At 33.2% G+C, this 26,748-nt stretch overlaps 3 protein-coding genes across 9 annotated transcripts; 1 reads left to right on the top strand and 2 right to left on the bottom strand.

Annotated features, from left to right (window-relative positions):
* Positions 1-5,258: 5,258 nt before the first annotated feature.
* On the bottom strand, positions 5,259-7,567 carry LOC7480464 (uncharacterized). Of its 2 annotated transcripts, none has more exons than XM_002306397.4 (2): positions 7,399-7,567; positions 5,259-6,699 (listed from the first exon to the last, which is right to left on the bottom strand). In XM_002306397.4, exon 2 carries the CDS (start codon positions 6,623-6,625, stop codon positions 5,468-5,470), a length of 1,158 nt encoding a protein of 385 aa, XP_002306433.1. In that variant the 5' UTR covers positions 6,626-6,699; positions 7,399-7,567; the 3' UTR covers positions 5,259-5,467. The 2 variants fall into 2 exon arrangements, with proteins under 2 accessions (XP_002306433.1, XP_024456087.1); XM_024600319.2 differs by having other exon boundaries at positions 5,259-6,702; positions 7,399-7,565.
* A 6,634-nt stretch (positions 7,568-14,201) lies between these two features.
* Positions 14,202-22,767, top strand: LOC7492129 (DNA mismatch repair protein MLH3). Of its 6 annotated transcripts, none has more exons than XM_024600961.2 (26): positions 14,205-14,494; positions 14,871-14,922; positions 15,027-15,074; positions 15,600-15,754; positions 15,868-15,925; positions 16,052-16,109; positions 16,245-16,337; positions 16,453-16,615; positions 16,708-16,723; positions 16,825-17,045; positions 17,814-17,883; positions 17,982-18,065; positions 18,206-18,421; positions 18,533-19,678; positions 19,754-19,823; positions 19,908-20,011; positions 20,251-20,324; positions 20,449-20,646; positions 21,007-21,051; positions 21,125-21,178; positions 21,277-21,377; positions 21,496-21,544; positions 21,767-21,826; positions 21,938-22,010; positions 22,143-22,228; positions 22,353-22,767. In XM_024600961.2, exons 1-26 carry the CDS (start codon positions 14,369-14,371, stop codon positions 22,524-22,526), a joined length of 3,594 nt encoding a protein of 1,197 aa, XP_024456729.2. In that variant the 5' UTR covers positions 14,205-14,368; the 3' UTR covers positions 22,527-22,767. The 6 variants fall into 6 exon arrangements, 5 of the variants coding, with proteins under 5 accessions (XP_024456730.2, XP_024456728.2, XP_024456729.2 ...); XM_052452828.1 differs by adding an exon at positions 14,632-14,774 and having other exon boundaries at positions 14,370-14,494; positions 18,206-19,678; XM_024600960.2 differs by having other exon boundaries at positions 14,204-14,494; positions 17,982-18,038; positions 18,206-19,678.
* A 122-nt stretch (positions 22,768-22,889) lies between these two features.
* LOC7492128 (WUSCHEL-related homeobox 13) lies at positions 22,890-25,634 on the bottom strand. Its single transcript, XM_002306396.4, has 3 exons — positions 25,183-25,634; positions 24,127-24,543; positions 22,890-23,370 (listed from the first exon to the last, which is right to left on the bottom strand). Exons 1-3 carry the CDS (start codon positions 25,424-25,426, stop codon positions 23,285-23,287), a joined length of 747 nt encoding a protein of 248 aa, XP_002306432.1. The 5' UTR covers positions 25,427-25,634; the 3' UTR covers positions 22,890-23,284.
* Positions 25,635-26,748: the final 1,114 nt, after the last annotated feature.

The raw sequence follows: 26,748 nt of genomic DNA, 5'->3' as shown, positions 1-26,748 counted from the left end.
CTTATGTAGGGGATAAATTGCCAATGATCATAGGCTGTATATATTAATGCTATACATTGCTACACTTGTTTCTTTTAATATTTTGATGATGGAACGAGGGAGAGAAGAATTTGGGATTCTCTGTTTCTTTTAATAAAATGATGATATCATCAACGTGGCCTTCATTGTGGCCGCATAGCTTTGTTATGATTAATCAGCTATCTTTCACAATCATTGCTACATATTGCTTGATAATGTAAATTTGTGCTGTTGAGCAGTAAGAACGACATTATTAGCACTTGATAACTGAGGTTGATATCAATGATTTTTGCCGCCCCAGTTACCATCTGCTTCCTGTCTGCCACCAACTTCATCGCTTTCGGAGACACCATTCTGATTATGACTATTAAGATTTCAGACTGTTGATTTCTTGTAGATAACATTAATTCTGTGAAGCCATGTCGACACAGCTGCAAGCTGCGATCCTGTGCTGTTGTTTCTTGGAGTTTGTTCTTATAGCTACTTTACAAATTTGAATCTTCGAAATGCAAGTGTCGTCATTGGCCTAGAGCAAGGTGCTTTACAGGATTAATTTCTTCTTCTCCGGTTCGGTCTGGGGCTTGAGTTGGGATGTGGAAGTCGCCGGCTTCAGCGCCTTCCCCGAGGAGAGACGTCCTGGAAGACCAGGAGGATAGGGTTTTCGACGTGAAGGCTGTGGAAGGGTAGAATCAGGTGCCATTTCTGGCTACCGTTAGGATCAAGAAGTTGTATTTCCTTCCACTCTTAGACCATGGAGACGAGGAGCTCAGGAAACCACCTCCTGGGATTAACGCTCTCACATCCTTCTGAAATGTCATGAACAACAATCTTTCTATCGACAGGGTTTAAGGTGGATTCTGAGACATGATAGGAACTAACCTGAGAAGAAATTATCCTTCTGAAGGTACGTAGGAGACTTGTTAGGTTTGCCCTTGGAAGATTTCGTATTGAAAAACTGATGTCTATGAACAGATTCACAATTGGCAAAAGGTTCAAACTCGAGTATCTTTTGTTTTTTCAGAATACATTCAACTTCCTATCGGTTAACTCTATCAAAACCTAATTTGATTAAAAAAATAAAATAAAACCAGATTATTTTGATTTATGTAAGTTAGTCCTTTTAACCTGTAATATGTAGGTTTAATAACTTTGGAGACAACAATAAAGAGAAAAGAAGAAGTATACCCGCCCTCCTCGTCTTTAATAGTAATTACTAGATAGTGACCGGTGCATGAAAAGGTTTAATTTTTTTTAATTTTTAAAAAATATTAAAATGATATAAATATTTTTTTAAAAAAAATACAAGACTAGTTGTTGATTTAATTAGATTTAATTAATTTGATTATTTTAATAGCATGAAGAAATACAATGATAGTAAATAAAGTGAAAAAAAAAATAGAAAAAAATAAAATAAAAAAAACTTGACTCAAGCCCATCCAGGTTGGCACATTAAATATGTGACTTCATCGTAACATCAAGGTAACCCGTCAAAAAAAATTTGAATAAAATCATTAAGTTCAACTATCAAACAACCCAATGCCAAATGCTAAAATTAAAAAAAATTAAAAGCAATGAAAGAAAAATCCGAGTCAAAATAAGTTAACTCGTTAACCCTGCGATCATGGGTAAAAGAATGGGAAAACTCCCTAGAAAGTAAATTAAAAAATAAAAACATGAAAATCAATTCTCAATCAATCGAAAGATGAAATTGAAATAAAAAATCGGTTTTTTTAAAAATCAAATATTGAAAAATCTTATCTGACAATAAAAAAAACTAAATGAGAACACGATAACTATATCATATTTATATTTAATCAATTAATTTATCTTCAAATAAAAAGAAAGTTATCTCAAATTAATACAATTGTTATTTATTTATTTGCTCTTAGGAATGTGGCACTTGTACATGCGCTTGTATTCACTATACATTGAAGGTGTGTGCAATTTAGTCTATTTTACACAAACAAAATCCGAGTCAATCACATCAATAAAAATAGAGCTAAATTCCCATTTCTAATTATTTCAAAATAAAAAAGTCCAAAATTACAAAAATCCTCTGTCATTAAATCAAATAAAAGTTCACCAATAATGCTATCGAATTTACTTGTAAAGCTTCTAAGCACTAGGTATCAAGAAGTCAAGATCCAACCATGGCCAATTTGTGGTTAAGTTTTTTGAAGGGTCAAATCCTTTCATCATGAAATTCCCTTTTTAATTCTAAAATTCAATCATCATTACCAAATCCCTAATCAATGACTTCTTGTGGTCAGATTTGTAGTCCGATTTAAGAACATGGCAGGCAAGTCCAGATTAGAAAATATATGGGCATTAGCTAATAAATTACAATATCAAGTGAATGATTTCAGTTACACTTTGGCACCCATTACATATCTAATTTATAAGATCAAAAAGACCCTGAGGTTAAATCTATGCTCTTCTTTTCAAGACCTGAACATCGGCTGGTAGTACTTGCAAGATAAAAAGGAGCTATGTGTAGTAATTGATTGGTTCAATAAACTTAGTTAATTTAATAATATAATTAAAAAAAATTGACAATAAATAAAGTAAAAAATAGTAATGATTAACTATAAAAAATAAGTTGACAATATCATATTAAGAAAGAAAAGTTTATTAGAGATTTACTGTCATTCCACTATAGATATCATCCCACCATAAAAAAAAGCTCGTCGAGACAGTTCTAATGCCATTGCAAAAGGTTGCATGATAACATTAAAAAAAATTGCACGCACCATAAGAGCATTGATCCAGAAAGTAAACCAAGCAAAATACCAAGAAGCAACTGGTCCACAAATATCAAAATGTACCAAGTCTAATGGTTATGTTGTAATGAAACTTGTACTAGATAAGGTAGACCTGCTTATCTTCCCTAAAGCAACAAGAACTACATAGTTGTTTATGTATATTTACTGCACCAATATAAGGTAAATGAAACTTTCTAATGACAAATAAAAGTGAAAAATAATTTAAGTGTTCCAATCTTGAATGTCTTGCATGTCAATCTTCCATAATTTCCTGTTCTGCAACAAAAGCTCTTGGTCCTCGATGTGAATTCTGCATTCCAATCCTAAGGAGCCTATACAATCCATCTTCAGGAGGTCCTTGGAGCAAGGTTGTTTGAGTTTTCTGGTCATTCATAGAGAAATAATTAGAGTGCAATTCAAAGAAACAATAGTTATCATTTATAAATTTATTAACAGAAATAAAGTTTTGTTGAATCTTAGAAACATGCAAAATGTGTTAGATTTTGAAGGGATTTGAATTGGCACCTAGTAAAGTGGATTGGCCTACATGTTTGATGGAGATACCATTACCATTACCATCACCAACAATGACAGTACTAGAACCTTTATAATTGTCAGAGATATACAGACTGGTAAAATCTAGAGTCATATCATGACTAGCAGTAGTGTCAGGAAACCAATTTGAGCCACCAGCAAAAATGGTAGAGGTAGTTATGTTTGCAATAGGTGAATTGACATTTCTTTCATATCTTCTTTTGCAAAACTTGGATGAATGATTCCTCCACCCGCAGATTTGACAACGCCCCATGTTGAACTTCTTAGAATTTCTGAAAGCATGACCTTACTAGTTGGTGGTAGTGGATTGAGCAACATTAACAATAGAAGCAGGTGAATGAATATAACTTTTTAGCAAAATTTCATAAGGAATTAACTGACTTGATAATTCATGAAATGTAACATGATCCTTGCGGATAAAAATGGATGCAATAATAGTATGGTACTCGTGGTAAGAGTCTAAAAATATTGGCATTGAATTCTGCATTGAACATTTGTAATACTGTAGAGACAAGAGTACTAGCAATTACTTTGCTTCCTTTAAAAATTGAGTCATAGTTTTGTCAACCAAGGTTAACTCCTTCAATGATAAAAGAAGTTGAAGTTGTTTGTTGCTAAAGATAGAACCAAAAGCTTGTTATAGTGATTGCCAAGCATCATAAGCTGTTGTCATTCCAAGAACATATGGAAAAACTTCTTCTGTCAGAAGAAAAATATCCAACTTAGCAACATCTAATCCCTTTAAAACCAGGTTTGAAACGCTAGATTAGGTTCTACTTGATTGGTTTCAGCATTAAAAACTTGTGGAGAAGGAGTTGGCTTAGTGCCTTCAGCATGAAAATTAAAATTGTAGTAGTTCAAGATTGGTATGGGTTGGGTACTCCAAATGATTTGATGGAGAAAGATTGATTAGAGTCAGGCATGGTGGGGGATAAGGTAGAATAAGAAAGAAGAGAAGGTTGGGAAATCATAGGAACAGAAGGAGATGAGACTGCCGTGTGTATTTGCTCCAATACCATGGTTGAATAGAAAATTCTGGAGAGTAGAACTCATCGTTTTTATTAATTGAACGTGTTGTATATAAATACAAATTACAAAGTAAGCTTTTGAACTATTAGATAAAATAATATTGATTTATTATTATATGAGACAACCTAATCCTTTTGAATTTAAACTAACTGTATATCTAAATATCTCTAACAATGAAAATTCTATCTAACGTTGAGAAACCCTTTCGAAAGAGTATACAACCAACTGGACCAGCCAGTCGGTGTGTAGCATTCAAACACTCTCATAATATCCATCTCATCAAATTCACAGCGATTTTGTCAACAACATAGTGGGAATCCTGTTTAACAGACCTGATTAACTTGACTGGCTTAACAAGTCTAAATTTTAATTAGAAAAGAAGGCGATGGTCTCATCTTGTGGGCGTGACGAATTGGTGACTCCCAGAAGAAAGGAAGGTCTTCAGAACGAGTGTTTTAAAAGGGAATTCAGGTTTCTTTGCCTCAAAACAGTTTGTTCTTTCTGGGAACGGCTGCCTTGGAATAAACTACAATCATAAAATAAATAAATAAATAAGGCCCTGAAGTTCTTTAACCTCAACCTGTGTTAAGCATTCATTGAATACACAGAATTCTTCGTTCATTTTGAGTAATTTCTCAATCTACCTCTTCATCTATTATTTAACTCTCACAATAACGAAAATTTTCCATTTAGAAATACCATGCATATCTTTTAGAATACAGCATTAATAAAGAATGAACATGCTATAAAAAGAACAAAAGATATCATAATTATTCACTTCAATGATAAAACAGGGTGGCTATGAAAAAAAAAAACTAGCAAACTCATTGTCTAATTTATTGCATCCTTATATTGCAACACTCGAAGTTTTGCCGCTATCTAAAGCAACAGGAATTTTGAATTTGTAAGTATTGATGCAAGTAATTGAATTTTAAAAATATACATTTCAATCAGTTCAACTTCATTACAAAACCGAAGATCAGAAAAGGAAAAAAGAAAAATCAAATAACCAGTTTCTATTAAAAAGGAGGAGAGCATCACAAATCCCACCTCAGCTATCAACTTCTAAAAGCCATCAGCTGTTACCAAGGAGGGTTCGAGGATTATGACTGAACGACTTTATTCTGTTTGATGCATGCGGGTGCTTTGAACTCCTGGCATTTCCAAATTGATGTAGCCTCAATTTGCACCAGAGTACCAGAGGAAGGCTCCATTGGAAACAAAGGCTTGCTACGAGTAGTAGGATTGCCCATGGTCTTATCAGTCAATGGGAGGATTTTAGGAAGACTACCTTCCTTGGGGTTTGATTGATCCTTAGAGTTACAAATGCTTAACGGCAACTTCTTCAGTTTCAGTCTTCCCCTCTTTTTACTAGGGGAACCTGAATCACCCCGGTTTTTCTCTTTCAAATGACTTGACTCTGCTTCCCAGTTATCTATGTCTAATTGGCCAGTTTTTTCATATTTCAATGCCTTTTCATCTGGGATACTTGTGTGCGCCTCCTGGATGGATTCATCAGAATCCAACTCACCTGCTATGGCATGCCCATTGCAAGACGAAGGCAGGTTCTCTCCAAACATTGTACTTCCATTTGAAACCCTAGTTCTTTCAGAACTTGGTGAGCTTTTAGGCTTCTTATTTCTATGGCCACCTTTCAAGTCAGAACTGGAAGAATTCTTTGAAATTCTTGGGGAGCTATTCATAACTCGATGCAACTTACGAGCTAATTTTTCATCATCCCTAAAATTCTCAACTGGTTGGTGCTTTTTGTACAAGAGCTGAACTTGAACATGCTTCTTCAACTTATTCTTTTTCAGGAATTTATCCTTGCTAGCTGTCTCTTCAGGAAATGATGCAACCAAGGCTAAAGCACTCCTGGCAGCAGACACTGCTTTTGCTGCAATAATAGCCTTTTCCTGAGCTGCTGCTCTTGCAGCCTCTGCAGCCTTAACAGCAGCCTCAGCTGCTGACTTTGAGGCCTCTACAATCTGCTCAGTTGAAAGGTTGTGACTACTATTAAAATGGGAACTCAACAGAATGTTAAGTTGTGTCTGAAATTCATTCGAAGAAGGAGAACGAGGTGTTGGAGAAGGAGATGGAGAAGGAGGAGATGCTGAAGATGAAGAGGACGCAACTATAGGAGGACGTGAAGCACCATCACCATCAGAACTCTGTTTCTTGAATCCAGCAAGCAGGCGCTTTCGAGGAGGCAAAAGGACATCAGCATCCAAGTGACTGATGTCACATATGTTAGCCTCCATTATTCCCAATAGAAGTCTTTATAGCAAATTATTGAAATTCTCTATCTGATGCCACAACAAATCCAACTACATTCCTGCTTGAAGAAAAAAAAATATAAAACCAGATTATAGATTCATTATCAAGCATCAACCACATTAACCTAAACCCTAGATGAAACAAATTGTGAAAAATCAAAGCACATCATCCTCAAAATCAAAATCAGCTCAAACCCTTTTGAAACCAGATCACAATTCATCAATCCACCATTTTTTTTCTAAACAGAAATGAAACTATAAAACGAATCCACCAAAATGTTTTCCATTAATTCAATTCATCTTTAAACAACACACGCAAAAATTAAAGGTTATCTACTTCAACCGAACCTAATGCAACAATCTTAGACAACAATATAGCTAATCAGCAATCCATAGAGCACAAAAGCTCAAAATATTTTTCGAATTCTCATCTTTCTCAGCAACCAAACACAGCCGATCAGCAAGCTACTATAACACAAAAGGGATTAAAAATCACACACCATGCACAAGAAAGTCACAAGCTTTCAAGAATCCATTAATGAGAACACATGAATTCTTCAATCTGTATACTAACCATGATAAAAAAAACAGAGAATCAAAGCAAGATAAGAGGTAATTCACAATGTTAGAAGCTTGATTCAATTGAATTATGCAAAATCTAATAGAGTACAATTCCATGTGCATTGATTCAATTACAAAAACACAAAAAGCTTTGATTGTTATCAGATGGGATGTGCTTGATTAGAATGGTTAAGTACCTGATCACTTCAATTTATTGTAAGAGAAGAGATGAAACGGCGAATTCAAAATTAGGGTTTTTTTCTTGTTCTGTTTTGGTTGCAGAGAGAGAAAGAAAGAGATAGAGAGAGGTGAGGAAGAAATCCAGGTAGAGAGGAAATCAGAAGATCCTGTTATTTATATATTTGTTTAGGTTAAGGTAATAAAATGTTAAAATTTATGTAAGAAAGAAGGGTAATTTTTATTTATTTATTTATTTATTTTTGAAGTGGTTGAGGTATCTAGAACTACAAGAAGACACAAACCCCCCTGAATGGTGATTTCTTTTCCTTCTTGTAACCTTGTTTTTTGTGTTTGTGTTTACAAATTACTATGCTTAGGACAATCCAGTTTTTTATTTTCCTTTTCCTTACCCTTTTTCAAGTGATTTATTTGTGGGTATTGATAGGCAGCAAGCTTCTTTTGTTTTAATGTTTGGTAATGAGGTATTTTTTAAAATTAATTTTTAATTAAAAATACATCAAAATGATACTTTTTATATTTTATTTTTTAACATTAGTACAGTAAAATTATATAAAAAAACACTTTAAAAAATATTAATTTAATATATTTTAAGTGAAATATAATCTGAGAAACACTTTAAAAAAAGATTTAAATGTTATTTTCTTTTGGGTGTCATGATTGAGGTGTTTTTTGGATCATTTTTCATGCATTATGACTTAATCCACTCTTCTTGGTATATACATAAATGTGGAGAAGTCAACTTTTTATAATGTACCATGAAATTTGATTAATATATATACACACACACATAATTTATCATGTGCAACACATTGTTTGTGATGAAGTTATGTCTACAAAAGCTTAAAATTCTATGAACTTGACAATTACAATTCTAATAATAAAGTTTAATACCTTATAGTATTTCAATAATAATGTCTTGTTAATTATGATATAGTGAGAAAAATATTTACCTAGCTTGAAACTTTTTGTGGGACTTTAAGCTATGTGTGAATTAGATTCAATTATGATAGGAATTAAAGTGGCTAGAATTGTTTTTCTTTTCCCTTTCCTGACTTTGTTCTTTTACAATCTGCACCAGAATCAACAAGGGGTGTTGTCGTAAATAGACACCCAATGTCTGGCTTCTTACACATAACTGGAGGACAATACATTTAATAAAAGTTTGTGAAAATTAAAACAGATTGTCACTTCATTTGATACAGTTAATTAACATGGTGTCTCGACCAATCATTTTTTTTCAGCCGTTAGATACAAAGATACTATTTATTTTTGTGTTTTTAAAAAAATTTTAAAAAATTATTTTTTATTTTACTTTAAATTAATATTTTTTGTGTTTTTAGATCATTTTGATGCGTTGATGTCAAAAATAATTTTTAAAAAATAAAAAAACATTATTTTGATACATTTCTGAGTGAAAAATACTTTGAAAAACAACCGCAACTACACTCCCAAACGCTACCGTGTGTGTGTTTAGGATTGAGGTTAGCTGAGGTTGATTTTTTTTTTGTGCGCGTATAATTTTCTTGAAGCATAAATCGTACCCTATTAAAAGCTAGTGTTTGAGAGTGTGGTGTGGTTAGGCATGATAGTTTTTTTATATGTTTTTCCTTGTTTTTTTTAGGTTTCACCAAAAAAAAAAAAACTCAATCAAATCTCACCATACCTCGATCCTAAACACACTCTAAAAATTATTATTTTTTGCCTTTTGTTGTCTCACCAGAAAAATCCAATCACACTATATTTCAATAAAAATAATGATGGAATTGGATTTCATTTTTCAATTTTCCCATGTTTTCTTAAAAAATTATATATTTTTTAAAAAATATATATATTTTTTAATGAAAATCAATCATTTTACATTTTTTATAAATTTATTTATTTTATTTTATTTTGTATGACAAAGTATAATATATGTATATATAATAATAATAAAAATCTAGGGAGTGAAATGAAAAGTAAGGAAAAAGAAGGGGATTGAAATGACTGGTGATTAAAAAACATAGTGGAAGATTATACAAATAATAAAAATAAATAAATAGGGATTCAACTAATTGAAAAAATTACAAAAAAAAATTCTCATTCAAAGAGAAAATAATATAAAATCTTTCCAAATATTATTTTTCATAAAAGTGTAAAAAACTATTGAAAAAGAAAGACTTGTATGATCCTTTTTCAACTGATAAAATAGGCTATATGTCAATGTTGGCATTTCGAGAAAATTCAAAGTCTTTAAATCTGTTAAGTATATAAAAGCTCAATGTCTGAAGATCCATCTTAAAGTGTACTTTAGTAAAATAGTTGAAGTTATTTATGATGAGAAACTTTTAATCCATTATTTTTTTGAAAGCCTAGCTAGACCTGCTCTTAGCTAGTATATGAGGTTGGATGACTCTAAAATGAATAAATAAGAAAATTTAGCTGACACCTTTTTGAAACAATTTGGAATCAACTCAGAGATAAACTCCAATAATGTTTGACATTCAAAGAATAGATAAAAGAAATAATGAGTTAATCAAGAAATATCCTTCAAGGTTATGTGAAGTGACAACATTAACATACCCTTTTTTATCCAAGAAAAAGCTCACCTTAATTTTAGTTGATATCTTAAAAACTCTATATTATGAATACTTGATTGATAATTTATCAACTCATTTCATGAATATGATGACTACAACAGAAAAGATTGAGCAAAGCCTTAAATCAAGAAGGATTAGGAATCCATCAATAGCGTTTGGTTCCATATCGAAAGACAAATCAAAATATGGCCTTCAAATTGAAAATCCTGAATATTATATCTAGTCATTTCAAATACCATCAAGTTGCACATCATCACTAACTTCTCAAGTGTCACTATCCAATATTAATAGATTTTCATTGTTCGCTATTGTTTATTAACCTTGCAATATGGTTATTCACTATCCAAGTTTCACATCATCACCAACTTCTAAATACTAGACATGTTATCTCATTCTTGATAAATCTTATACAATCATCATATCTAAAATGATATGATATAAATGCAAAGGGATCATGACAAAATTTTAGGTCATTCAATCAAAAACTGTAAATAATTCAAGTATCAGTCTGAAAGTTAGTGGGTTAAGATTGTGTTGTATTTATAAAAAATAATAGTATATAACATATCACAAATCCATCATTTAAATATTAAATGATCGACGAGGATTGTGAAAAAGGCATATGATAGTGTTACCATGTTACAAATGTTTGACAAGGAGGTTAATATGAAAATGGAATAAGTGTTATTTGGTCAACTCATTTTTATTGTTAAACTCTGTGAAAAAAGTAATTAAAATCTTATTTGTCTAGCCTTTAGTTTTTTTTTATGTGTTTTAGGACTACATCACATCTTTATAATTATGATATTTCCTTTTATTTCAATTACTATTTTGAAGTCAAGAGATGTTTTTGTCAAAGTAATATTTAGCATTGGTTGAATTTTAAAATACATCCAACAAATTATAGGGGAAATCTTTTTTTATATATATAAATCTCAAAAATCTTTTTTTTTCCAATCTCGATAAACATTAAAAGGTAGAGCTCATATTATCTATCAATTTTGAATCTCGAAGGGTCCCATCATCCTTGATAAACCCTTAAAAAGAAAAATTCTCCCTAAAAAAAAACATCTTGTTTAGAACGATTTAATTATACCTAAACTAGAAACCAAGTGATTTGATCATCTAAAGGATGATGGATAATGTGCATTCGGATCATGATCAAACCACTTTTTCTCTAAGGTTAACATATTTGAATTTGATATAAAGGAAAACCATCTTTGATATATTATTCACAAATAAAAAAAATATCTTTTGTTGTTTCTTTTTTGGCCTTAAATATTTCTTGGATAATAATCCAGACTAGAATCACTCCTCATATTAAGAGCATGTTTTAGAAGTCTTTGAATAATCAATGAAATCCTTTAAATAAAAATAAAAAGGAAGATTATGAAAATAGATAAAAATTGTTATAAAAAAGAGAAAAAATATTTAAAAAAATGTTATCCAAAGTGTCCTTGATGATCATCCAAAGTCTAGAATTGAAAATAAAGTTTCAATGATAAAAAAACGAGATAGAGATGAGAGAATTAAGGTTATAGCGAGATTAGTCACTAAATGTTAAAATCAAGATGGCAAGCCTATGTTTTTACACCTTTAAATATTTTTTGAGCCTTGTATATCATATTCTTTCATAAGCATAAAACTTAGCCTATATTACATGTTTTTAAAAGCCTTTTTAGATAAAAAAAAAATTATTTATGTTGATAAGTTTTTAGCCTCTAAAAAGGAAAGGAAAATATTTTTTCAACCAAAGTTATGACTCGTTTATGTTTTTCATATTGTTTATTATGATATTGAATCATAATTGTTTACCAATAAGTAGGTAAGATCAATATAACATGAAGCAAGATGCTTACCTTTTTTGAAATAAAAACTTTTCTTTTAAATCCAACTGTCTTTCTAAAAATATCTCTATATTCGTCAAGGAATCCATCTGTACAATGCCTAAAAAATAGCTAGAAATTTTTGGATAATCTTTTCTGTATAAATCCAACAAACCTTCATTATATTCCAACATAAATATTTGAAATTTCATCACAACACTTGAATGATTTGTTTTGAGCTTTTGACTGAAGAAAAAAAAATGTCTATAAAATAAAAAATACTTGGATCTACATGGACACAACTATTAAAATTTGTGGATAAGTCCCAATATATATATATATATATATATATATATATATATATATATATATAAAATAATTTCATGAAACAAAAATATTTTACAACAAAACTCTCATTCAACTGAGTTCACGATAAAAATGATGATGATGATGATACATGTGTGCCCTATAATTACTATTATTTATTTAGAGGAAACCCAAAATAGCCACAGTCCTCATATCCCCAAAACTATACTACGACCAAATCACCAATTCATCTTGGAAAAAAAATGAGAGAAAAGAGAGAAACAAAATGAATTTTTTTACTTCATCTCTCCTGTAGAAAAGAAGAAGGGAAAGGGCGCCCTCGATCCTAGCCACGACATCACGTAAATCACATGCACCACTATCCATTTACAATGCCCATTTATTAGTGTGTGTCCGTTGTCACCTTTGCCCCTCTTTGTTTCAATAGCTTCCACTTAGTCTCGATAGTCTTCGAAGGTCAATTTCAAACCCTAACATATCAATTTGTTTGTTTTGATTAATTTACATCATATGTCTTTTGATTTTGTATGTTGAATATTATATTTTTCCACACTGACTTGTTTGTGTTGAATAATTTGTCATATGTAGTTGATTTTTATATATGGATATGTTCATTTTGATTATTGTGAGATTTATGTTTTAAAGGTGTGATTATATGGTGTTTTGATTTCTTATTGTGTTGTTTGACTATCGTCGACTCGAGGATGGTAAAATCCTTAAAATATTTTTGTATTTGAAAAATAGAGTTTCATCATCTAAAATAAAAAAATGTATCTTTGTTTTCAAAGAACTTAAATAATTATTGTTTTTACCAAAAAGTTGATCCGAATATAGTAAAATCCTTAAAAGGGATTTGTCCATGAAAAGTTGAGACTTTAATTTTTTTAAAAAAATTAAAATAAGAGTTTTGCTTTTGTTTTGACTAGAGAATTTACCCGAGTATGATAAACTCTTTAAAAGGGTTATGTCTTCGTGAAATCAAAAGTTTGATATTTTCATGAAAGAAATATAAAATCATTTGAATATTTCTTTGTAAATATTATTTGATTTTGTGATATGTCCTACCCTATCATGGTAAGCAAACTAGGGTTAAGTTATCGTGATTTCATTATGATTCATTAAGTATAAGTGAAGGTTTTTAGACCCAATTTAAAATATAATAAAAAAGACGAGCCAAAAGGTCAATTTATTATTTATCATTTTCTGGAGTTCAATACTTGTATTTTAAAAATGAGGATTAAGCTCTATTGCCTAGTCTAATCTCAAATCACTATCTTAAATCTTAGTTGTCATTTACATTTGACAATAAAAACATATATACCGGTTTAGAAAAGTTATTAGCATAAAGTACAATGCATATTTTTTATTACTTTCCTTTAATATAATTAAATCTTCGCTTGTTAAAATTTTTAATTACTTGAAAATTAAATTAAATGATGATTTTTTTTTTAAAAATTTTAATCGGCTTGTTGAAATATTCTTTGTGACAAATATAGTTATGCTGAATTTAAATTCAAATACGAGTTGTTATAAAAAAAAAATGTAAATGAACAATTTAACTAGTTAGACCTGTGTAAGAATTGATTGAAAAACGAATTTATTTTAAATGGAGAAAATTATGTTTAAGGTTTTTGTTGCCTTTCGAAAAGAAGAAACATTCGTAGATCAAATTTATATTATGATGTGCTTTTATTATTTTCACAAATTTATATTAAGAAATATGGGATGGTAAATGAGTTTTGATTTCACGTTATAAGTTTGGATTCTAATATAAAAAAATATAAATTTTCACAAATTTACCAATTTGAAGATAAATTAATGTTAGAATATGAGAAGTTTAGATTTTACATTAAAATAAATATAATTAAGTGTGTTTGATATTATAATGTTTTTTAAAAATACTTTTAAATTAATATTTTTTTAGTTTTTAACATTAATATATAAAAACTATTAAAAAATATAAAAATATATTAATTTAATATTTTTTTTAAATAAAAAATAATTTAAAAAAACTTTAAATAACAATGCTATTAAAATGTTAAATCCACACTAAAAATCAAAAACAAAAAAAAAAGAAAAAGGAAGCGTCATCTTCGCTAACATATACCACCCACAAAAGACCGCCTTTTTCAGAACCCGCAAAGTGAATTCTCTCAAAAACGTCATCGTTTCAAAACCCTTACTCAAATATTCACATTTCTGATCCAGTCACGTCAATTTCTCCCAAATAGTTTCTCATGGGTATAATTAAGCGATTGCCGGTGTCAGCACGCAGCACAATGCGTTCAGGGATCTTGGTGTTTGATTTAACAAGAGTTGTAGAGGAGCTTGTTTTTAATAGCTTGGATGCTGGTGCTAAAAAGGTACAATTTTGCATTTAATGTGAAAACTTCGAGTTTATAAGATTAATAAAATGTTGGGATTTTTTTTGTTGTTGTTTAAGAAAGAAAGATTTCAACTTTATGCAATTCAAGCGACAAATATTGTTTTTCTTGTGCAGTTTTTGATATCCATTTTATGGGAAATTTGAGAGGGACATTATGTTATATTTTTAAAGAAAATGTTGGGTTTGTGAGGAATGATGGTTATCTTTTTGTTTATGCCAAAAAAAAGGGGCTACCACTATGCAATTCAAGGCACTAGGTTTGTTTTTCATGTGATTTGTTTATTATGATTGTAATGCATATCATGGGATTATGTTGGTGTTTATGAGGAGTGATGACTGTTTTGTTGTTTCAGGTTTCGGTTTACGTGGCTGTTGGTACCTGCTATGTGAAAGTTTCTGATGATGGTTTTTTAAACATTTTTTTTTTCCTTTTTCAAGGTTAAGGTTATATTGAATGTCTTAGCTAAGTTCTAATTGTGTTATTAATTTGTGTGCTTTCTTGCTTGCAGGATGTGGGATTTCACGGGATGGATTGGTGTTACTGGGAGAAAGATACGGTAGCTAAATTTTGCTTTTATTTTTTATTTCTTTTTGATATGTATAGAGTAGTAAGTCATGTTTCTTATGTGGGTTTTTAACCTAAGTTTCGAAATTTACTTTTTGGGAAAATGCAGCTGATGTTTGTAAGAGGATTAAATATCAATAGCATATGATACTCAGTGAAAACAAATCTTGGATTATCTGTAAATTTCAAAAAACTATGTTGGCTTCTCTGATCGTGAACATATAAATTCTAAATCAACTTAGGGTAATAAACTTGATTTTTAACATTACTAGGCTCTCTATAAAAGAAAGGATTATGGATGGCTAAAGATGGCATACTACAAGCACTTTAATATAAGATCAGTGGAGAATGGTGTTAGTTCTTATGGTGGGATGTATGTAAAGGCAAAATAATCATGTGTTATAACCAGAACACTTACAGTGGAAGAAAATAAATGTATAACTAGGTTGATGTCATATGGTCTTTATTTATTATCCTGCCATGCGATAATGTTTGGGTTTCTCTGATGTGTGAACAGTGACCTCAAAGGTTCAACGTTTGGCTGATATGGATGTTGCTAGTGGAAACTTTGGCTTCCGGGGAGAAGCGTTGTCTTCTATCGCTGATGTCTCAGTGTTAGATGTATTGACAAAAGCTCGTGGAATGCCGAATGGATATCGCAAGGTCATGAAGGTTGGAATGGTTCATGACTTTTCCATTTCTGCAGGTTCATTTTTTCAGTTTGAGTTCGCATTCTTGCTGCTATACATGTAAGAATCATATTCTTCCAACACTACTCTTTCCAGGGATCTAAGTGTTTGTGTTTGGGAATTGATGATGATATTAAAGATGTCGGCACTACAGGTGATACTTTATTTTGTTTGGTTATTGCATTTAGCAAGTAGAGATTGCTTCCCAGCTCATAGATCCGGTCATGCTTATAATAGATTCAAAAATCCTCTTTGTCAACATTTCCTGGTATGTTGGCAGTTGTTGTCCGTGATTTATTTTACAACCAACCAGTTCGGAGGAAATATATGCAATCCAGGTTTCTTTTTGGCCTATTCTCATTTTCGTGTCTTTTGGAAAAATGGTTCTGAGCTGCCTCAAAACAAGTACTTTTCATCTTGAATTGCACTGCACTGACATGATTCTCTTGTCACTTGCATCACTGAATTTGAAGCCCTAAGAAGATACTGCACTTGGTAAAAAAATGTGCACTTCGTGTTGCTCTTATGCATTCAGAGGTGTCCTTTAAAGTTGTTGATATTGAAAGGTATGTAGTGGTCACGTTTTCAGTTTGGAGCTTTCTTTCTTTGTTTTTTTTAACATAAGTTGGAGTTTGTATGGTTGATGTATTTGTTTTTGACATCTTGTGTTCCCAAATGTAGTGACGAGGAGCTTCTCTGCACAAATCCATCTTCTGCAATGTCACTGTTGATGAGTGGATTTGGAATTGAAGATTCCAGCTCTCTTCATGAACTGAATATCAGTGACAGTGTATTAAAGCTTTCTGGCTATATATCTGGTCCTTGCAGTAGTTTTTTCATCAAGGTACAATTTATATTTATTTAGTCGGGATTACTTTCTCCTTTTCTCCTTTATTTTATCTTCTGGTTTCTCATTCATCGATGTTCTTTTTGCAGGCTTTCCAATATGTTTGTATCCATCTCGGCGTATGCATATCTTTTTGGATCATGTCAACTGCTGTTAGAGAGGATTGACTGTTTAGTTCATTTTTCTTTTAACCTTAATGATGCTAGATATCAATTCACGGTTTGTTTGCAAAGGCCCAATTCACAAATTGCTAAATCACCTGGCCTCTAGATTTGAGCATCCAGATCTGCAGAAGGCTAACAGTGTGTCTCAAAAAGGAAAGAAAAGCAGGCCTCAACCATGTCCAGCTTATATTTTAAATTTGAGTTGCCCTTTCTCTCTCTATGATTTAACCTTTGAGCCATCAAAGACACATGCTGAATTCAAGGTAATGTTATTGTCTGATAATGGATTGTGATTGCTGTGCACTGATTTGCTTTGCAAGTTATTCCGGTTATGACACCAGGTTCAGTACATTTAATTTGACTTCCCAGATCTTGACTGTTTATCTGGATGCACTAGTGCTGCATCCAATCCCATTGCCCCTCTTCCTCAAGAATAAGCAGCTGCTGTGGCATCATTACCTAGAATGCGATGCTAAGAGTCATTGCTGTGTGAACAGAAGATTCTCAGTATGATATGTCTAAAAAAGAAATGTATTTCAAAACAAAACAAAACAAAGGACACAAAAGAGTTTGTATGTGGTAAACTAGTGTTGTATGTCTAAATCAAAATCATGTCTATCTTTGAGATTCTGATTTATTTATTTGATTGTATAGGGATTCTGATTTAGTTCAAACCTGAAACAGAAAAAATGTATTTCAATCCGGTCACAACCTTTTTCTTCAACTAAGCGTCTGATGTGCAATTTTCTTATCAACATAATTGAGTGTATGGCAATGCATGTATTACTCCACGAATATTTTTCCTGAGAATGAGCATGATTACGAGGCCACCAACATGTGCTTTCTGTATGGTAGCTAGAAGTATTTCAAGCGAATGTGTGCTGCTAAAAGCTCGCCCATTACTATAATCTTTCAATTCATTACTCACTGTCATTCTTGAACCTTTCATGTTGTTGCCACACAATCATTGAGTAATTATAAAGTTGGTGTCTTAATTTTTTGCGCTGCTGAGATTTCAACCCTTTCCCCAGGATTGGAACCCTATCCTTGCCTTCATTGAGAAGGTCATTCAACAACTCTGGAGGGAATGCACCGTTATTGGTATGCTTTCGCAGCTATTTGTTGCTTTAATTGATTGCGGTGTCCATATAATTTATGATTGCTTCTAAATTTTTGTTTGACTTTTTGAATGTTTATAGGAGAATCCTCAACTCGGGCAACAGATACGTTCCAGAAAAATGACATTTGGCAGGAAGGTAATGATATCACATCAGTGAAACAAGGTACAATTCTATTGTTTATTGCCAAACATGTTTACCAGCTCCCATTTATTTTTCTCATGCTGCTCAGATTTGATGTTTTTTCTTTTCTATGCAAAAGTGGTTTGATCTGTCTTGACACCTGAATATCTTTTTGTTGCTAGATTTTTTTGATGCAGATTTTTCTGGATTTGCAATAAAGAAAGGCGGGGTTAAAATTCACCAGTCTTCTCATCATCTCATTTCTTGCCCTTTGAAGATGCTAGACAAAGAGGTCGACCATCTTTTTCATGGGAAGCATGATAAAGTTCCTCAAGAATTCTACTCAAATGTTTCAGAATTCAAAGAGGAACAAGTTGATAAGGAATTTGTTCTTCAGGGTGACTACTCTTCCCAAACATGGAATGGATCCATCTCTGGATACATGCCAAGAGCAACCAAAACAGATGAGTGTCATCTCTTGACATCTGATAAGAATTTTTTATTGACAGATAATTGCTTCTTGGAAGATAGTTTCACTACCAGGGAAAGACTCAGTGATCACATGCAGAGCCATTTCTCAAGCTCAGAATGGCAAAACGAGTCCCCAAAAATTGATTCCGTGGCAAGAAATAAATCTCTTGGGAGTGCATTCTCCTTTGATCATTATGGATTCAGAAACGAATTACCGTTTAGCAAGAGTAATATAAAACCCATTTTACAGAGTTGCTCCTCACAGAAAAGCCTGTCACTTGATAGGGATTTTTTTGCTGACAAGGAAGCATTTGAATTTCTTAATGATGGCTTCAAGAACAAAAGAAGACGGCTTTGGACAGCTGAAAATGTGGGTATCCCAAAAGGGGATACGATATTTGATATCTTTCCCTGTGCTTTACTGCAAGACAATGCATCGTGTACTCAGCAGTTGCCTGCAGATACTGATGGAGCTGAGATGTCTGCAGCTTTTGATCTTCTGCCAGGTGCTTATGTAAATTCTTCTTCACCAAATGGAAAAATTTTAGCTAAAGGGAAAGGTCTTGCATCTAATTCTATCCTACAATTAGAAATGTATGCCTCAGGAAATCATTCATCAATGTCTGATTGGTGTTCTGTAACTTCAAGTGCTTTTTTTCAAGCAAAAGTTTGGGATGCTGAACACTTTCCAGATGATAATGCAAGTGAGGGGAGCAAGGGATGGGGTAAAAAGGAAAATTGTTGGCATCTTCCTGATAGCTGGGAGATTATGTCAAAGCCTTCCAGCCAAGATAACTTCTTCTCAAGTTGTACAAGCAGTGTGTTAGATTTTAAAAATTCAGCTGATTCTAGTAAAGATATCTGCAAATTGCCTCAGTGGCAGGATCAAAATAATGAATTTTCTTTACAACATTCAGATATATCTGTTGGTGAGACAGACTGGCTCCTTTTGGACCCAGGTTCTAAAGATCCTAAAAGGAATGATGAGTGTGAAAGGCAAGAGAATCAACTAAGATATAAAGCTTGTGTACGAGATCGTGTTGCCAAAGAACGATATAGAAGAAGCAATTCAACCCCACCATTTTACAGACTGAAGAGGAGGTTTATTTCCTTAAACAACCACTCAATGAGGAAAGAAGAAGAGCCATACACTCAGTTGTTCCATGATTGGCTCACTTCTCCAGGTGCTGCTTATGGTTTTGTGCTTTATGTTTTAGCAAATTGGTTCTGAGAAACTAATGAGCCTGTATTCTTTGCAGAAGCTAATGACTTTGAGCATCTACCTCTCCAGCCTAGTCATGTGGAGGAGGATTTAACACAAAGAACCAAGTACAATGACCTCTTTTATTCCCCTTATTTAAGCCTTTTTGCATCCCCAAATGTAACTCAGTTCTTTGTGGGATTGGTTTTCAGATCCAATGGAAAGAACATGCCAGATACCATGCCGAACAAGGAGACTCCAGAAGGAAATCCAGAGCACTTCCAACACCCTAAGGCTTATGATTCTTCACCTGAAGGTATCTCCATTTTTTTGAGCAATAGTTGTGGTGTTTCACTTCTAGACTGAGGATAGCATTGATGATTATAGAGTTAAATTATATTTTGTTTGAGAAAGCAATCATTTATGAATAAAGTACTTCTAGACCTGAACTATTGAGTTTATTTTAAGTAGCAGATGGATTTTAAATGCTCCTTTTAGTGGGTGTGTTTTCTTGTGGTTAAACTGTTGTGGTTTCATAGTGATTCACCTTTTCAGCCTTTATGCCAAAGGACACCCAGGAGTCAATGGATTATAGGATCAAATGGCGGAATGGCTGCCAACAAATTGCAGTTGAGTATTTTTGCAATTTTTGAAGGGTTTTTTTTTTTGTTACTGCAATAAGTTCCTTTTCATTGTATAACTTCATTTCTGATCAATGATTTTATTTTTGCTTTTATTTTCTTCTGTTTACAGAATCACAACACGTCATCCAATGTTGGCAGTCAGCGAAATATACTTGACATCTCTTCGGGGTTCTTGCATCTTGCTGGAAATTTATTAGTTCCAGAATCTATTCATAAGAAGTGCCTTCAGGATGCCAGAGTCCTTCATCAGGTAGACAAGAAATTCATCCCAATTGTAGCTGGTGGGACACTTGCTGTTATAGACCAGGTCCATTTACTGCATCTTTTATCTCTTCAAAATTAGTTTCTATTTGGCATGCATTTCTTTCCATATTTAATTGATGAGTTTTATGCTGTGTAATATTATGTATGGTTTAAATATAATGTTGCTAAAAAAATTGGTATGGATTTGATATGAACCTCCTTGGAGGGGATAGAGGAAAGGTTATGATTTCTTATTCAAAGTATACACTTGTAAACAAGCACACAAGTATATTATTGATGTGCATATGAATATGGATTTAGTGATTTACACACTTTCTACACATGTGGACGTACACATAGAAATGCATGAAGCTCCAGCAACTATTTTGTGGTTTTCATGACTGGCAGTGGCCCTTTTTTACAGCATGCAGCAGATGAAAGGATTCGACTGGAAGAACTTCGTCAAAAGGTAAAAATGTTTTTGCAGTTTGCATTTTATCTCTGATACATAAAGACAACTAAAGGACTAGTTGAATGACTAGGTATTATCTGGAGAAGAGAAGACAGTTACCTATCTTGATGCTGAACAAGAGCTGGTATGCTTATTCTTCATTAGAGGCTCTGTTTTGGGTCTATGGCGTTGTTGAGTGATTTTACACAAAATTTGAGCCAACTTTGAATTCTATTTTGACAGATACTTCCTGAAATAGGGTATCAGCTACTTCACAATTATGCTGAACAAGTAAGAGAATGGGGATGGATCTGCAGTATTCAAGGTTCAGGGACCTTCAAGAAGTAATTTCTATGTCTTTCTTCTGCAAACCTTTATACTTCCTGTATAGGATTCATTTATTATCTTAACGCTACGTCTTTGTTATTCTCACCTTATCTTGGGACACATCTGTTTTTACAGGAATTTGAATATTCTCCACCAGCAGCCAACTGTGATTACACTTCTTGCAGTAAAGCACTGCCACTTTATGCTTAAGATCATTGACTCTCATTTTTCTACTGTTAAAATAATTCTCATAACCCATCTAGTTTGGGATTAAGCCTTTGTTGTTGTGTGGAATAAGCATATCTCATAATCTGTTGTAAATTCACGTGCATGTTTAAGATTCAATCCTCATCACATTTTGGTCATTTTAGAACTGTTAGAATTATTTCATTTGAATTACATGCAGGTACCATGCATTTTAGGGGTCAATTTGTCTGATGGAGATCTCTTGGAATTTCTGCAGCAGGTGATATTGACACTCAGTGATCATATGACTGCCCCTCCATTCTCTCCATCTCTCCTTCCAATACTGCAAGTTATAATTAGTAACTCCTCTTGTTTGTATTGCAATCTGCAGCTTTCTGATACAGATGGCTCTTCAACTTTGCCGCCATCTGTTCTTCGTGTCCTCAATTATAAAGCATGCAGAGGTAAGTGCTTATCTCACTGGAAATGCCCTTTTCTCTTCTTTTCTGACTCTTTAGATCTTTAATCACTAGATTCTGCTTGGACATGAGAACTTGTCTGTTTAGGAATTTATTTTTTCTTATTACATTATAAAGGCGCAATCATGTTCGGAGATTCGTTGCTACCATCAGAATGTTCACTTATTGTCGAAGAGCTAAAGCAGACCACACTTTGTTTTCAAGTAAGTAATGGTTAAATTTGTTTTTTATGACATGTCGGTGAAATGATTGTGTACGTGCATGTGCCGTGGTGTGTGTAGTTTGTGTGAGAGGATATGTTGAATGAGACTGAGCTTTTCAATGCAGTGCGCCCACGGGCGACCAACAACTATTCCTGTTGTCAACCTGGAGGCGTTGCAAAAGCAGGTAGCAAAACTTGGAGTGCTAAATGATGGTTCAAATGACTTGTGGCATGGATTACGCCGACAGGAACTCAGCCTTGAACGTGCAGCACAGCGTTTAAGTGCAGCTAGAGGCTAGTGATTGATGAGAAAACAATAACTGCTTTTGCAGACTCTTCGTTGCATTTCAACACAACTGTAATTGTCCCATTTAACGAAAGGTCATTCTTTGTTATCTACAGTATAGCTCACTCCAAGGATAGCAGCGCTTCCCATCAATGTACATAAGAATTATAATATCTGCTCATAGGTTGCTCTTGCAAAGACACCCATTATTTCCACACGATGAATCATAAGTTTTTTGGCTTGTTCTCATTTTATTTTGGTTTAGACTAATATGGATATGCATTACGACAAGAATTTCTGCCTAAGATTGTATTTACTCATGGCGGCATAAAACCACTTAAGTTCAACAGTAAACATACAGATGGTTATGCTTGGATATCAAAAGTTAAAGACAATTTTACTTCATGAATTCAGAAAAAAGACAGCTACACGAGTTCATGTCCAGCAAAAGCCTCACACCCTTAACATACCATTGGTTTTACTCCCCGCAAATTTGTATACTCTATGAACACATACAAAAGATCCTGAAGGTAAATCTATTGAACACAAACCAAAGAGAAATTACGAGACAGTACAGGTTCATCCATCTTCCAACTGACAGGCACCATATAACTATAGGGCATCTTTTATGGGTGAAGAATAACCCCATGATTAGAGCGAAGGTCACGTTCTCATTGCTATCACGCCAACAACCTCACACTTGGAAAGCCATGGATTCTAGTCAAGATCTAACTTGGTCAAACAAATTAGTATCTGGAGACAAAATGAGTGTCAGCCTGCCATGCCATAGTCCTCTGCTTGATCGTAAAGATTATAGTTCCCTGGCACTCCCATCTTTCCTGTCAGGTGGTCATCCCCTGCATTCATTAATTACGTAAGCAATAAGAGTTATGGTACTCAAATCCCATAGGAACTGTAGTGCTAGAAAGCAAAGGTTTTACATTAATAGCAGGCTTGATGGATGAAAATCATGCGAGGAACATAATACCCCTACACAAGGAGAATCTCCCTTTACAATTAATGAAGAACCAAAATACTACCAATAATAATATAACAATGCATTCAACCAATCTAAATCATATCACGATAATATAAATAACAACTCTATCAATGAGCCTTGTCATACTCACAAGGAAGATGCATCGTACTGCACAAGGAGTGGTTTGGTTACAAAGAATAAGAAAAGGCTCAGCCAGAATTAAGGACTAGGGCTGTGCTGCAGGAAACATAAGTTATAGTTTCATCAGAAAGTATATTCTACATAGAGCAGTCTGAAAGGTCACCAAGCCTACCCAACTGACAGGGGAAATTGAGATATCAATATGGTCGAAGGATTATCATGGGTTATTACTGAAAATGAAATGCATAACAATGACACGTCAAAATTGGATCAGGTGGCAGCTATCAATAAGCTTTGATTTGATATGGCAGGCTCCAGCCTAAGATTTTATTAGCTACCAACTTTGTTGATTGTTCGACCAGCTTCAATAACAGTATACATTGTATAGTTGTAACATAATGTTAAAATGTGTTGGTTGGTTTCCAGGTATACAGTCACCAAGAAAAGAAAATGAACATTAAAGCAATCTACATGCTTGGATTTAGCAGCATACCCAAGAAATGAAGTTCAGAGCTTATCTCAGGGCTTTGGAAGCACAGATCTTCAGCCCTAGGAGGATTCTGTTGGGCGTGAAATATTTCTGGTTTCTTCTTTTCATTTAATGAATCAACTTCTGTCTCCACTTCTGATTCAGCATTGTTGGATGATGCAACTAACTGCTTTCTTTTTGATCGAGCACGCCTATTTTGGAACCAATTATAGACGTTTGTCTCAGAAATTTGTCCATGCTGACTGAGTTCAGATGTTATCTCCTTAATCTTTTGCTTGCTTGGAGTTCCATTTCCTTGATCAAAGATCCGCTCAAGAATTTGAAGCTGCACAGGTGTTGGAGTCCACCGCTGTCTGGCAGTAATTTTGTGACCCCCAGATGCCATCAATGGGTCACAGTATAGATTCCCCAGCCTGCCTCCTGCAACAGAACAGGCAAAGGCAATATTTGAGCACACGTCAAAACAGTCATATCTCATTCTCTCCTCCAGATATTACTAAGATATAACACAATTTGCCATCAATTGTGTTTTGGTGAAATAACACTTGAATTTCATCAACATATTCCATCAAGATGAAGAACGACACTGGGGCATTCATGTTCTCACATAGATATAATGCCAAATTCAGAATCAGCAGTGACATCAAAGCTATAACCTTTTTGTTCATCCAAGAATAAGAAAAGGTAATCAAATTGATACAATAATTTGAGTAAACTAACTTATCAAGGTAGATCCTTCGCTACCAAACCAGTAATTAGAGAGGGAGATTCAGTGAGTATCCTCGAAAAAGAACCCCAATTGCACACAAGCACAAAAAGTTACAATTTTTTACTTAAAAAAGAACAGACACAAACATGAACTAAAAACCCTAAAAACAAATACTACTAATAGTGCACAAACTGACAACAGTAGCACTGCTAAAGAAGCCCCTTTACCCAGTAAAAAAGTTGTCACTTTTATGTCATTGCTATCAAAATCTAACCATATACAACACCACAGAAAGAGAAACAAAAAACCCCATCAAGAAAAACAAAGAGAGAAAGCTAAAAATGAAAAACCTGCAAGATCTTGCTGGGCAGAGAGGGTTTTATGCATCTCAACAAGCTGTTCACAAATAGCAGCATAAACAGCAATTTGCTTCCTTAAAGTTTCCAGTTGTTCATCTGTCATAACTTTCACATACAACATATTAGTTCCACCATTACCATTCACATTCACATTAGTCCCGTTAATCCCATTTCTACACTCTCTTTGATTTTGATGACTGTCCTGGTGATTTTCTTGATTGTTGTCCCAGTCCATCCTGCCTGCTATACTTTGGCAGTCATAAAACACTAGCTTTCTTGATTTCTTACTTTCTACAAACGTAAGAGAAGAGGGGGATGATGTGGGAAAAAAGAGAAGGAAAGAGACAGAGAATGAACAGTGAAAAGACAGTGTGGGAGAAAGTGCAAACGTTGTTGGTCTTTGAGGCTATTGTGTTGTGTTGGATTCTTTTTTTCTTTTTTTTGGCGTGTGCTAAGGACAAAGCTAGGAAGGTGTATCTATTAGCGATAATTACGGCTGATTGATTTAATAAATATTTTGGAGATAATTAGTAAATTGCTTTAAGCATGATGTGTATTTGGGAGGTGGAGATCATATGGTTTGGTTTTTGACAAGTCAAAGTTGCGATTTTTCAAAGCTTTTTTAAGCACTTCCATGGTGAATTTATGGTTAGAGCAATGCATTTGATCCAAGGTTCAAAAGCTAGGGGAGGCGGATAAAATTATATAAAAAAAATCTTATCATAAACAAAACGACTATATTAATATCACCTGGTTACTTTGAAATCCAACTTATCGATGGTATTATTTTTTTTTCATTTTATACTTGGGTGGTTTTTTTTTTTTTTTTTATAAACCTCTCTCTTTATAGATCTGCTATATTTCCTTAGCACTCCAAGAAAATTTTAGGAGGTGAAAAAAAAAAAGTCCCAAATTGAAAGATGTATGAAATAATAATTTTTTGGATCAAATTGGGAATTAGGTTTATTTGAGGTTTTCCAAAAAAAAAAAAAAGGTCCGGCAAAGGGTTTTTTTTTTTTTTGTAGCTTTTTCACTTTGAAGCAATGAATGCCAAAATCTGATGTGAATGGATGGTCTAAAGTAAACGTACAAGAACAAAAAGCTAAAACTAAAGGAATTTTCACTGTAATTCACCGTTCACTCTAATTATGTTTATGATGGGATGTTTACAATTTTTAAAACTAGTTAAAAAGATATTTTTATCTTTTTATTTTTCAAAATATAGTAAAACGAAACATTTACCTTTGAAATAAAAAAAATTAAACAACGCCTACAAGAATCTTTTGATCTTTTCACTTTTTTTTTTTTTTGTTATTGCTAATTTTATGAAAGGCAATACGGTTTTTCATGCAGATTAATTTTTAATTAAATAGAAAAAATTGTTGGCACATATCATTCACTTGTTAATGTGTGTGGGAGGTATTGATGCACCGGGACAATATATGTTGCGCCTTCTAATGGTAAAAAATACTTTTTGTTGTCTTGTTGGAAGTGCCACTATATCTTTTCTCTTATGGTGCGACGCATGTCTAAGGCAGTGAGGTGATTTGTCGCCAG

Source organism: Populus trichocarpa, chromosome 5, assembly GCF_000002775.5.
Source record: "Populus trichocarpa isolate Nisqually-1 chromosome 5, P.trichocarpa_v4.1, whole genome shotgun sequence".
Classification (NCBI taxonomy): Eukaryota; Viridiplantae; Streptophyta; class Magnoliopsida; order Malpighiales; family Salicaceae; genus Populus; species Populus trichocarpa.
The sequence above is the reverse complement of the archived record's forward strand: the minus strand, read 5'-3'. Positions and strand labels throughout refer to the sequence as shown.

Excerpts from the sequence above, each read along its gene's own strand:
- LOC7480464 (XM_002306397.4), bottom strand. The coding sequence starts at position 6,625 with ATGGAGGCTAACATATGTGACATCAGTCACTTGGATGCTGATGTCCTT.
- LOC7492129 (XM_006382937.3), top strand. The coding sequence starts at position 14,369 with ATGGGTATAATTAAGCGATTGCCGGTGTCAGCACGCAGCACAATGCGT. Across the intron at positions 16,110-16,244 it reads AGGAAATATATGCAATCCAG|CCCTAAGAAGATACTGCACT; the intron begins GTTTCTTTTTGG and ends CTGAATTTGAAG. Across the intron at positions 21,545-21,766 it reads CTGTGATTACACTTCTTGCA|GTACCATGCATTTTAGGGGT; the intron begins GTAAAGCACTGC and ends AATTACATGCAG.
- LOC7492128 (XM_002306396.4), bottom strand. The coding sequence starts at position 25,426 with ATGGACTGGGACAACAATCAAGAAAATCACCAGGACAGTCATCAAAAT. Across the intron at positions 24,544-25,182 it reads TGCCCAGCAAGATCTTGCAG|GAGGCAGGCTGGGGAATCTA; the intron begins GTTTTTCATTTT and ends GTTCTGTTGCAG. Across the intron at positions 23,371-24,126 it reads CTCTGAACTTCATTTCTTGG|GGGATGACCACCTGACAGGA; the intron begins GTATGCTGCTAA and ends TAATGAATGCAG.